The sequence below is a fragment of the Portunus trituberculatus genome, chromosome 43, assembly GCF_017591435.1.
Source record: "Portunus trituberculatus isolate SZX2019 chromosome 43, ASM1759143v1, whole genome shotgun sequence".
In the NCBI taxonomy this organism is placed as follows: Eukaryota; Metazoa; Arthropoda; class Malacostraca; order Decapoda; family Portunidae; genus Portunus; species Portunus trituberculatus.
In genome coordinates, this window is record NC_059297.1 from 3,984,171 (window position 1) to 3,997,240 (window position 13,070).

Consider the following 13,070-nt stretch of genomic DNA (forward strand, 5'->3'; position numbering starts at 1 on the left):
GTAGCAGACTAGATGGCAGTGCAGCTGAATATCATGTTCAAACTGACATCGAGAGACTGTGCAATCAGGTGTGGTCAAACAGTGCACAGGAAGATCTCGTAGAGGGTCATTCTACACTGTGTAACTCTCCAGTGACTTCTCCCAGGCAACCTGAGGCCATGGCTATTCACTCACCACCTGGCCCATCACCTGACTGTCATGAAGAAGTCTTCGAGAGGTCTCAGGATCAGAAGACCGAGATAGAAAAACAGGAACCTCATCAGTTAGATGGAGAGAACGACAGCAGTCCTGCCGCTGCCAAGAACAAGATCTTGAAGGTAATGCAGCTTCTCTCTGGGACCATCGAGGAGGGAGAGGATTTAGCATCTCAAAATAAGAGAATCGAAGAAGCACTAGAAAACTTATCTTATTCCTTAGCCTTAGACACCCAAACGCAGCCTTACTCTCTGACACCATCGTCCTTAACTCAGAGCTCCATTGACATCCACCCTAAAGAAGTGACGGATAATGACCAGGAAAAGAATGTCGGAGCTGAGCCTGTCAAGAACCAGATCCTGGAAGCGCTTGCTTTGCTTTCAAGCACTCTGTCTTTGCCTGTTTCACTCCAGACCTGGTCTCAGACACCGCCATCCTCCTCCTCTCAGGGCTCACCCTCCCGTCAACTTCTCTCTGGACTTTCGCAGGAATGCAGGACGGAGCACGAACCTCCCCGTTTACAAGAATCTGATACTCTGATATCAGTAGTTAATAGAGAAGTTCTAGACATCGAGAGAGTGGCGCCTCGGGTTGACCAACGCCCGCTAAATGACACAGCCTGCATGGTCCCCAACCCCACACCAGCTCTCAGAGTCAGACGCGATCTGTGGTCTGGCGAACAGACCACCGTGACAAGTGAGACGAGACATGTCTCTGGCTGTCATAGTTCTTCCCAAGGTAAGGGAGATGATGGAGATGAACCTCAGGCCAACGCATGGCCATGGCCATTAGCCAGCGGTAGCGGTGAAGAGAGCTGGTCCATCGTAGTTCCTGATGCTAACCCTCGGAGTTTGTTTTGTAATGAAGTAGAAAGAGACAAGAGGAGTGCCATCAACCTTCATGAAGAGAGAGTCAGGGTTGAAGAGGCTAGTCAGCCGTTCCTTGCGGAAAGTAGCACGTGGGACATCCTGCTCAGCAATAATGACGGAGACACTGAATATGCATCATCCGTCTGGAACACTGAGATTTCTGAAACGTCCGAGGTGGCACAGCCCAATCTAGCACTCGAGGCAGGGCCCAGCAGGCTCTCCATCGTCCAGCGAGAGAAGCACCTCTCCTCACAGCCATCGCTGCCACCTACGTCCAGTCACGCCGTGCCCCAGGTTACACAGAAAAGGAAAAGAAACAAGTCTTTGGATAAAAGTCTTTGCCGACCTCCGACCAAAAGAATGCGTGTCCCGAAGCCCAAGGCAGCAGTCAGACTCTGCCACGAGCCGGCCGCTACGTCTTCCCGGAGGAAGGCGCCAGCGGCCCACCAAGGAGGAGGAGGTGGCTGCCTTTCCACTACCAACGCAGAGCACAGCCAGAAATAACACTAGTTTCACTCCCTCCACCGCAAACACAGCCACGCCTCAAACCGCAAACGTCAGCGTCACCGCGATCTCCACGTACGTCACCACCACCTTCACCACCACTGTTATCACAGCCACCACCACCACCATCACAACCACCACCACTGCTATCTGACGCCATCGCAACACAAGGGAAATTGTCGGATACTTTTGGACATGAAACAGACATCCTCCACAGGAATAGACACCACCGCCAACACAACCACGAACACCAACATCAGCACCAACACCAACAACATAGACAACAAAAACAAAATCAATCACAACAGTTACAGCAGCAACGACCACCACCCCCACCACAACAGCAGCAGAAAAAGAAACAACAGCAGAAGCAGGTACAACAGCAACGACCACTACCCCCAAAAAAGCAGCAGAAAAAGAAACAACAGCAACAGCAGAAGCAGGTACAGCAGCAACGACCACTACCCCCACAACAGCAGCAGAAAAAGAAACAACAGCAGCAGCAACAACAACAACATCAAAAACAACAGCAGCAACAACAACAACAACAACAACAGCAGCAGCAGCAGCAGGAGCAGCAACAACAACTAAAACAACAAAAACAACAGCAGCAACAGCAACAACAACAACAAAAACAGCAGCAGCAGCAGCAGGAACAAAAAAAACAACAGCAGCAACAACAACAAAAACAACAACAACAACAACATGAACAACAGCAACAACAGGAACAGCAGCAACAACTGCAACTACATCAACAGCAACAGCAGCAGCAGCAGCAGCAGCAGCAACAACAACAACAACAACAACAACAACAACAACAACAAGAGCGGCAACATCAAGAACAAAAACAACAGCAGCAGCAACAACAACGAGAACAGCAGCAGCAGCAGCAGCAGCAACAACAACAACAACAACAACAACAACAACCACAACAACAAAAACAAAAGCAACAACAACAGCATGAAGAGCAAGAACAACAGCAGCAGCAACAACAACAACAAGAGCATAAGCAGCAGCAACAGCAACAGCAACGACAACAAGAGCAACAACAACAGCTCACAACTAGCGCTGATGAAGGAGACGCAGCTGCCGTGCCAAGTGTCAGTGGCACAGGTGAAGCAAGGGGTGGGGAGGCAGCGAGGCTGGATGACAGGGTCGATGACTTCAGTGTTGCTGAGCATGGCAGCGATGACAGTGAGGAGGGCTCCCCTTCCATGCTAGTGGGACTCACATATGAGTCCATAATGGCAACGCTGACGGAGTCTTTCCCGTGGATCAAAGGACACAATGGCCCTTCCTCGGAGTGTCCTGAGGGCAGGCAGAATGGTGCTTCACCTGAACAGCAAGACACCTCCTTGCAGGCCCCCGAGGATACCAACACACCGGAGAATCTTGGTAGCCAGGTGGGCAATCCCTCCACTGCTCCACAACACACTCATACCAACGCCACGCCTGCCTCAGAAACACTCGCCCCTCACAGCCCTGCAAAAGACACAGCAGAGGCCACACGAAAATTGACACACACATTCTTGACCAGCAAGGAAAGCGAGAGAGCCGCTGCCTCACCTGCAAACACATCAGCGGCACTCCACTCCACATACGGACCCTCCCAGCCAGGAAGTGAACCTGAAAAGGCGAGGCAGCCTGGGGAGAACTTGGTCCGAGTTATGCGACTAGGAAATGTTATAAATGAAACCTCTGCCCCTGAAGCCACAGCTGGCCAGGAAGCCTCTCTCAGCCCCGCTAACTTGCCAGCACGACTAAGTGCCTGTCTGGCGCCCCGGTCACCCCCCTCCATTCAGCCCCTACAAGGTTTCTCCGTTCCTTGCTCTTACCGTCCCTCCACACCATGCAACTTCCCACAGCCAAGCAGCTCCTTATCCTCACATCCTGTCATCCTCCTGTATCCTTCCACCTCACAGTCTTCCCTGAGGCCCTCCACATCACACCACGGCTCCAGCCCCTTGCTCTCCACCGGCCGCTCTTCCCTGCACTCACCCAGGCCCTCCTCTCCTCGTGACCAGTGCTTCTCCTTCCACACACCTCATAACAGCTTCTCCCCACGCCCTGTGAGCCCCTGCATCACTCACGCCCTCAGCCCATGCATTCCTTTATCCATCTGCTCCTCTCCACGCATCACAGAGCCTCCCTCCGCACATCCCGGCAAATCTGCTGCCCTACAACCCTGTGGCTCCTCCTCCCTTGCCACGCTTAGTCCCTGCATTTCACAGCACAGCCACCCTGCCACTCCACAGCCTCATGACTCCTCTGCTCAAGGAAGCACCCCACGATTTGTCTCCCTCTCCACCGTCACCCTGGACAGCTCAGTGGAGGTGCTGGAGGAAGAAAGCGACGGGGAGGTGGGGGTCGTGGTGGAAGGGGAGAAGAGTAGCGGCGAGCTGCAGAAACAAGGATCATCTGAGATCTTCCTGGTTGACCTTACCTCACCGGCACGTGACCCTTCCTCTGACCCAAGCTGTGATTCAGATGACTTAACGGGCTAACATTTGTGACTTAAAGTATTGATAATCACTGCAATGACCAGAATTGTTACTACAGGAATAAATATTGTGTTCGGAAAATTAAAACTCTCATTCACCTTATAATAAAATGCAGCTCTCACCTCCTTCCCGATAGAATGAAGCACCGTTTTGCCTCACCGGTGACTACCAACCCACTACCACCACCACCACCACCACCACCACCACCACCACCATCGAGGTCAGTAAGTTCTTGTTGAGTCGATCCATCCATAAGAAGAAAAAAAGAACATTGAAATGGACTGTCTGTGTTAGATATTGTGCTAAAATTACACTAGGGCAAGCTTTAACATTTTTTTTGTATTTGTTTTGTTGATGCACTGCATTGAGCTTCATTCCTTGGTCTGTTGTGTGTGTGTGTGTGTGTGTGTGTGTGTGTGCGCGCGCGCGCGTGTGTGTGGGTGTACGTGGGTGGGGTGCTTTGTATTAAATCACAAAACACCCGGAACTCCCACTCTCTCACCAATCCACCTACACACACACACACACACGCACACACACACACACACACACACACACACACACACACACACACACACACACACACACACACACACACTGCCTCAAACACCCCTCGCTCCCTCCTTGCTCAGGTCTCGGGTTATAAAACTGTCGTGGGGGCGCTGGCAGGACTAAAATACTGGCTTCCTCTCGGTGTTCTGGCCGGAAATCAGCCATCCCTGCAGCCAAGGCGCGCTGGGGTATGTGGAGAGAGTGGGAAGGGATGGGGGAAGATACTGAGGCTGGGATGGAGGAAGGAGGGGAGAGGGACAAGGGAGTGGATGCATGAAGGAAGGATGAAAAGATGAAGGATCCGTGGAGTGAGACGAAAATGATTAAAGAACTGAGGAAGTGAGGGCCAGGAAAAGAGTAAGGAATTGGAGAGATAGTGTGTGGTGTGGAGGAAGATGCATTTAGAGTCATTACCTTTATTTCTTCCTCGCCGCAGCCAACACCACAGGGCGCCGCTGAAAAGGAGGGGAGTGTATCCGCTTCGCTCAGACGCCCTCGGCCTCAACCCACGACGCCACAGCCACTCCTCGGGCGCTCATCTTTCAAGGGGAACGAACGACACAATCCATTGAAACTTGGATCATAACTTTGTCAAAGCTGCCTCAGGCCAGTTTAAAGTTAAGATACACGGCCGCCAGCGCCTCCCCTCGACCCTTCCCTCTTACCTTGAAGTGTGTGTGTGTGTGTGTGTGTGTGTAGTCTTGTCTTTTTTATGAGTATATCCTATTCCGCAAACGCAATATGATATGTAAGATAAAACGAGATAAAGAAATAAAGAAAAAGAGAATAACATAATAAAAATTATCAAAATAAAAGAATATAAGACATCATAAAGTATTTCAAGATGACATTTATTCCAGGATGAAATGTTTCTATCCCACCTTCTCATACACACACACACACACACACACACACACACACACAGAGAGAGAGAGAGAGAGAGAGAGAGAGAGAGAGAGAGAGAGAGAGAGAGAGAATATCACTACCCTGAAAGAAAACAGGAGTCTTTGTTGAGTAATCTATGAAAACTCAGCTGCTGCATCTCATCCATCATAATAACGCCAACAGTATGTGAGAGAAAAACATCAGAAATATTGATATCAACAACAAAAGACATTGAAGGCAGGCTGGAATAAGAAGTAGGTAAAGAAAGCAAGCCTGTACAACACCACTCACTCAGCACCACCCACTCACCATCCATCACACACACCACCTTGCTCCTCGTGACAGGCCAACCCCTCTCACCACACACTAAAGTCATATGATCGACTGCCTTCCGTCCTACAGGTATTAACAGCACTGTGGTTTATTATCCTTCATCTTTTTTACGTTATAATTGATAGCATTGTTTATCACACAGTCTACTACGTGTAAGGCTGCTAGGTTGCTGCTTTTATGTTCTTTCTTTGGGTTGTATTGTGTGGTATCGATGGAAACTCCCGAGGTCAAAGCCAAGAATTTTAACTCTACCTGTATGTTTTCTCACAGACACAGCGAGTGACTCACCGCGACAAAACTGCCGCCGCGACCTGAGCTTTGCACCGGGACTCGCTTTGTCGGTCTACAGTAGTTACGCCAGCACGCAGGCAGAACACCCCTTAGGAAACTTTAATTCATAGAGAGAGAGAGAGAGAGAGAGAGAGAGAGAGAGAGAGAGAGAGAGAGAGAGAGAGAGAGAGAGAGACTAACATCCTTTTCCTTCTCACAGTACAGTAATGCTATCCGAACTGCCTTTAGCCTACATCGTTTAGTTTTTTCACTCAAGCCTATATAGTTCATGATTCCATATACGCATACAAGAAGAAGGCTGCCAATGGTTTACATCCCCTGCAAGTTCAAATTGTGGTCTTGTTTCCAATAACTCCTTCAGTACTGGGACGCTTTTTTACCATGAGTTTTGGGTATGATTAGATGATTCTATTTACGTTAGAAAGAATTTTTTTTTTTTTTTACGTAGGGAAGAGGGGCAGCCAAGAGAAAAAAGAAAGATTAAAAAAGAAAGGCTCACTTGAGTGCTGGTTCTCTAAAAAAGTGTAAAAGCGTCAGCCAAAGTTGGTGAGCAAATGCCTCGATACCTCCCTCTTAAAAGAAGGTCAGCAGATTAATGGTCAGAGTCTTTACTGATTTAACCTCCAAGTAAGTCTCTGAAGCTGAACATAGTCAACAAATAGTAAGCAAAATGAATATGGAAACGCGTCATGGTACTGAAGGGGTTAAGGAGTAAGCCAGATACTATGCCATGAAATTCTTTGATTGGCCACGTAGTTACTCCATATCATCAATCCATAGTGCTATTATAATCATTCTATTTTCTTATTATAGTTACTCTGCTTTCTTCGGCAATATTACCAGCTATAGCTTAGTTAGTCGTTTCGCATTTCACTCCTTGTCTTTGCAATATTTTCTGGTAACACTCTCACATACACGCATTCAGTCTTTCGTTTGCTTATTCTAATTGGTGTTGGCGTTGATATTGGGATGTACTTATTTATTTTTTTCACCCTATTTTACAGTTCGTTGTGCTTCATTACGTCTTTACACCTTCACTAATAATTATGATCTCTCCATCGTCATATGTGGCAAGTACTTGTTGTTGCTACCCCGCGGTCATTGTTTACTTTAGAGCTGCGCAGTGAGTTCTCATGTGAGAATGGTGTTCTTGTGACAGTTTGGCTCGGCACAATAGAAAGAAGTGCAGCAATCTAAGCTAGAATGGCTTGTGTTGGTGCTGAGGAGGAGGTAGAGACGGTGGAGTGAAGGGCTTCTAGGGAAATTGAAGACGCTAGTAACCACCTGCTGCTTCCCTTGCTGCTGCTGTTGCATGTAAGTACAACGTATGATGTGTTGTATGTTGTTTCATCCCGTCACAGTGTGGGTACAGTAACGGGTCGTTAGCTTACCCCTCTTAAGTAACATGACGCGTTATTCATTGTGCTTACTATTCGGCGATTTTGCATATAGAGCTTCAGAAACTTATGTGGGATTAAAATAGTGAAGACTTGTGACCTCCATAGACAGTTCATAATGTAAACAAAATAATTCAATTGTACCCAAAACTCATTATGAAAAAGCGTCCCAATACTTAAGGAGTTAAATACAGTATATACACAGCCGCATCCTTGGGACACACCACAAGGAGGCGGGGCGTGTTAAACTACCTCTTCATTACCTTGTTACTTCGCTTGTTGCCATAACCACCTCATGTACATTTCCTGTGGTTTGTTTCTCATTAATCACTCAATAAAAATAGATTAATGGAAATTAATGTAAAGCAAGATGAGGAATATGGAATGTTTACGCTGTGTCACACTGATCAGGCGGCCAACCCTAACCCCTTCAGTACTGGGACGCATTTTTTACCTTGAGTCTTGAGTATAATTAGACGACTTTACTTACAATAGGAAGGGTCTATGGAGATCAGAAGATTAATGGCCAGAGTCTTCACTATTTCAGTAATCACATAGTTTTCTGAAGCTGTATAAAATCGCCATATAGTAAGCAGAATGATAATGAAAACGTGTCATGATATTGAAGAGGTTAACGATACAGTTGCCGTCAAAGTTGTGTCCTGCTTCGTCGCCGAGATGAATTGTAAATAACTCAGGTGCGTCGTGAAACAAGACAACTTACGACAGCGAGTAGATACAAGCCCATTTTCTGAAACACTTAGCTCTTTCACCATCACTACTTTCCAAAGGCTCTAGTTGAAGATACACGTGTTCTTCAGGGTGTTTTTTTGATGGTTATGGTGATGGATCAACAAGATTTCTAGTTTATCATAAGGAGAAACTATCTTGAAAACTCGGCTACTTGAAAAATTGTCTTGGTGAGAGAGCAAGGTGTTTTTGAATACAGACGAAGGAAGTATTTCTTTTTTTCTTTTGTTGTTCGTAAGGTTCGAGTTAACCCGAAGCTTCCTTGCCCACCACTAACATAATGAACTTGCTGTTCTCATAAGAAGTAAAAAACAAAATAAAGATGTTGTTTACACTTGTTGATACATTAACTGATGTATTTATTTATATGATTATTCTATTTTTCCCTAATACACTTTACATTTTCTCTTATCATTGCTCTTAACTATTCTGTTAGGCACAATGGAATGCCATGATGGCCTCAATAACGTAAAACATAATAGAGAGTCAAGCAGTTATGAAAGTATGGCAGTAGGTGCATCATCTTGGTCTCTGAACTGTCATAGGTTCGTACAGTTTGGCATTAGTGACAGCAAAGGTGGATTCGATTTTTTTTTTTTTTCATATTTACTTACAATGAGATAAATTTCCAGTTAGGCAAGACAATTTTCATCTTTCCCTATGACTAATAATTTTTTTCTTTTCTTTTTCATTTCCTTTTTTAATGTGTGGCTCCCATAAGGCAAAGATTAGGGATGTGATTTTCTCCTATTACTCTAATCAGCAAAAAAAGTCTCCCGCAATATTCCCAAACTTTGTGGCCATAAGGAATGAAAGAGAGGAAAATGACAAAAGTATTACACCGTTTTCTTTCGTCTTACAACGGCGGCACATGCGCATACTCAGCGATCATTTTATATATATATATATATATTATTTTGTTATTTTTTTCAGGCGGGCATTTTTGATCACTTATAGCACTGACGCCTCAGACATGAACATGCATGTATTTATTGACGTTCTCAAAGTGCAATGTCATTGGCTATCACACTCAAATGCTAATGATACACTTCTGATTGGCCATGCGGTAGTCAGCTGCGTCCCTTCCTGGACAGTGGGACAGAATGGACCGAGGCTAACGGTTGCATGATCGTGAGCTACGAGCATCCGGACGGTCTTTTGAAAATACATCATAGTGGTGATCGTGCCCCACGGTAGAAAACGGCGGCCATGAGAGAGTTTCTAAGATCTTATTGGCGGAAAGCTACGATGTTTCGAACATCCCGCCCCTGAAATCTGTACGATGATCGCTGTGTATTAATCATGAAAATTTTGATTTTGCTAGCATTGATGAGAATTTCATCCGATTATCTTACTTGAGTCATTCTTTAGATACCAGTAGTTGCGAGGGTCCTGATACACACACAGCATAGTCTAGAGAAGTCACAGGCAAAGACAGGAAGCAGTAAGTGAAGACTGATGTGTGTTAGATGTGTTGGTGGTGCACCTAATGTTTTATAATTTGTTTCTTTTCTTCAGCGGTTGTGTCTGGGTCCGGCGGAGAGGGCGCAGTGTGGCTGGAACTCAATTTACTTAGTTTACTTACCGGGTATTGCCAGCTTCGGTCCATTCAACCACTTTAAGCTGACGATTGCAGAGTGGATATCCGTATTTTGGTAGTGTTCATGGCGGTCTCTCATCATTGCACTGCGGGAGGAGCACAGTCAGCACACGTACCAGCAGTCATGTGCTTCAGTATAGGTTTCCCTTCTCCTACCTCCCATAATAACCATAATCTCCTGCATTGTACTCACAGTCCTCTCATCCGCGGAATGGTAAGACAGGCGTCCCTCAGTGGCATTAATAGAAGCTCTCTCAACCACGTCCGGGGGAGCAGCGTGGGTGGTGGAGGTAAGAGCCACCTCTGGCAGTGCGCAGCGAGTGGTCTGCGCTAATCCTTACGTAGTTGACATCGTTAAAGGATGTGGTTGATGACCAGTCAGTTGTTGTAATAGCTTCAAATTGAGGGGAAGTTGTGGGTGAGGTACGGAAGGAGGCGTGTGGTTGGATGAGGGCCACCCCGAGGCGGCCAGCGTACTGTGGGTGGTGAATGTTGTGGCCGCAAAGACTTCCTTCAAGATGTCAATGCTGCTCCCTGCTCCCTTGCTCCGTCCGCGACCCTCAAGCACATTCCTCCCCTGTGTGTGTGTGTGTGTATGTGTAATTCACCTAGGTCGTCTGCTGGTCACCCAGCCAGTCTTCCCCATTACGGAGCGAACTCAGAGCTCATAGACCCATCTTCGAGTAGGACTGAGACCACAACACACTCCACACACCGGGAAAGCGAGGCCACAACTCCTCGAGTTACATCCCGTACCTATTTACTGCTAGGTGAACAGGGGCCACACATTAAGAGGCTTGCCCATTTGCCTCGCCGCCCCGGGACTCGAACCCGGCCCTCTCGATTGTAAGTTGAGCGTGCTAACCACTACACTACGCGGTGTGTATGTGTGTGTGTGTGTGTGTGTGTGTGTGTGTGTGTGTGTGTGTGTGTGTGTGTGTGTGTGTGTGTGTGTGTGTGTTGAAAAGATATTTTTAAATCTCGTTTATCATTGGCTGTGTGTAGCTGCATTGGCTGCTATCCTAAAATTGAGTCCAAAGTATTATGCAACACCTTACTGAGGTCAAGCTGCTACGGCTCCATCCCAATGCTTAACCTGTCAATCATCCGTGACACTTAGACATCTTGTTTGAGTTTGTAATGAATCCATTACATCCTATATTCTGTGTGTTTTGTGACAGAATACTTTAGTAAACACGATATATATATATATATATATATATATATATATATATATATATATATATATATATATATATATATATATATATATATATATATATATATATATATATATATATATATATATATATATATATATATATATATATATATATATATATGTATATATATGTGTGTGTGTGTGTGTGTGTGTGTGTGTGTGTTGTGTGTGTAAATTGACGAACAGTACGAACACGTGGTCGGCGTGTACGTTTCTCACTGGTATACGTGACAAGATCAAAGTCGTCTTAGAATAGCCTGGTTACTGTGATGGTTTCCGTCTCATGTTATTACCTCTTCCATTGCTTCATGGCGCCACACTTTGTCCTGCAGTACAGGGCGCATATGGCGCTGCGCTGCGCCTTGTGTTTGTCGCCGCCACGCCACCAGTGTTGAGATTAGTTGCTGTAGTGTAACATCGCTTTCGGTGGTGGATCTTCTGTTGTGCCATTAGCTATGCATGTTGTACATTCTAAAGTTTAGTTATATTCGTTTACTTGTTTGTTCTTTTTATCATTATTATTATTATTATTATTATTATTATTATTATTTGTCCTGGTACCGCTGGCTTGCTTGCTCTTGCTCATACTACTATTACCACTACTACTATTATTACTGTTACTACTACTACTACTTTTGCTACTGTTACTACTACTATTACTACTGTTACTACTACTACTATTACTGCTACTGTTACTACTACTGTTACTATTACTACTACTACTATTACTACTACTACTACTACTACTACTACTACTACTACTACTACTACTACTACTACTATTATTACTACCACTACGATTACTCCTATAGAAAGCATAAATGAATTGCCTTTTTTCCTGTTAAATGATGATGAGTTGCATAGATTCTTGACCACAGACAAAATGTCCAATGACCAATGCTATGACTACTTAAATAACCTTGTTTTTGATCCGTTCACCGTTGAAGATGATAAATATAACTATATGTTTGATCCTACAGCTTTTTATGTACAGATAAGAGATCTTAATTTGCCCACTTGTGATTACATCTATCTAGATGACCTCAGTATGACTTGTAATAGTTATTATGCAATTTATACTTTATTCTCCATGAACATCCACAGCATTGCAACGAACTTACAAAATGTGGTGGACTTGTACCTTGTACGTTAGTGTCGATGTACTGGCATTCACAGAAACCAGACTGGATCCCGAACTTGCAGCGCTGTATCAACTACAAGGGTACAGTCAATTTATAAATTGTAGAAACAGGTATGGAGGTGGAGTAGCCTTATATATCAATGATAAATTTAGATGGTATGTTGTAGATGACATATGTTTTATTGAATCTGACATAGAATCCATTGGTGTTGAAAGTAATATTGCAGGAAAAACACATTTATTTATTTGTATATATAGACCTCCAGGAGGGAATTTTGATTTATTTATCAATAAGCTCACTGATATATTTGTATTTGTAAGTTCCCAAAAACACTGTAAAGTCAAATTTCTAGGAGACTGGAATATTGATCTTCTTAGACACAAGGAAAGTTCAAATGTACGTGAATTTATTTCTTTAATGTATTCATATTCTTTCTTCCCAGTAAATAATAAACCAACTAGAGTCACTGAAACTACAGCAACACTAATTGACCACATTTGGACAAGTGATATTGAGTCTCTCGCCTCCTGTAACATTTTACATACTGATATTACTGACCATTTTCCTGTCATTGCACAATTCAACTTGAAAACTCCTATCAAATCTAACAGCAACACCACAAATTATGTAACAGTAAGAAAATTTACAACCATATCTCTAGAAAATTTCAACAGTGCTATTTCAGAACAAAATTGGTCTAACGTAATGCAATCCTCATGTTCAAATGAAAGTTATAACGCATTTTATAAAAACTTTGCCTCGCTCTTCCAACAATATTTTCCTTCAAAACTCATTCGCGTCGAAAACAAACATGACAAAAGTCCCGATG

General features: G+C 44.6%; 2 protein-coding genes across 2 annotated transcripts in view; both read left to right on the forward strand.

The window, feature by feature from the left end:
- The window catches only part of LOC123518179, a 3,149-nt gene extending 1,010 nt beyond the window's left edge, over positions 1 to 2,139 (forward strand). The window contains exon 2 of the mRNA XM_045278867.1: positions 1 to 2,139. This exon is cut by the window's left edge and continues 499 nt beyond it. Coding sequence (XP_045134802.1) covers positions 1 to 1,568 — 1,568 coding nt within the window. The 3' untranslated portion in view covers positions 1,569 to 2,139.
- LOC123518400 (flocculation protein FLO11-like) lies at positions 1,764 to 4,072 on the forward strand. The gene is made up of 2 exons (XM_045279213.1): positions 1,764 to 2,011; positions 2,635 to 4,072. Exons 1-2 carry the CDS (start codon positions 1,764 to 1,766, stop codon positions 4,070 to 4,072), a joined length of 1,686 nt encoding a protein of 561 aa, XP_045135148.1.
- The last annotated feature ends 8,998 nt before the right edge of the window (positions 4,073 to 13,070 follow it).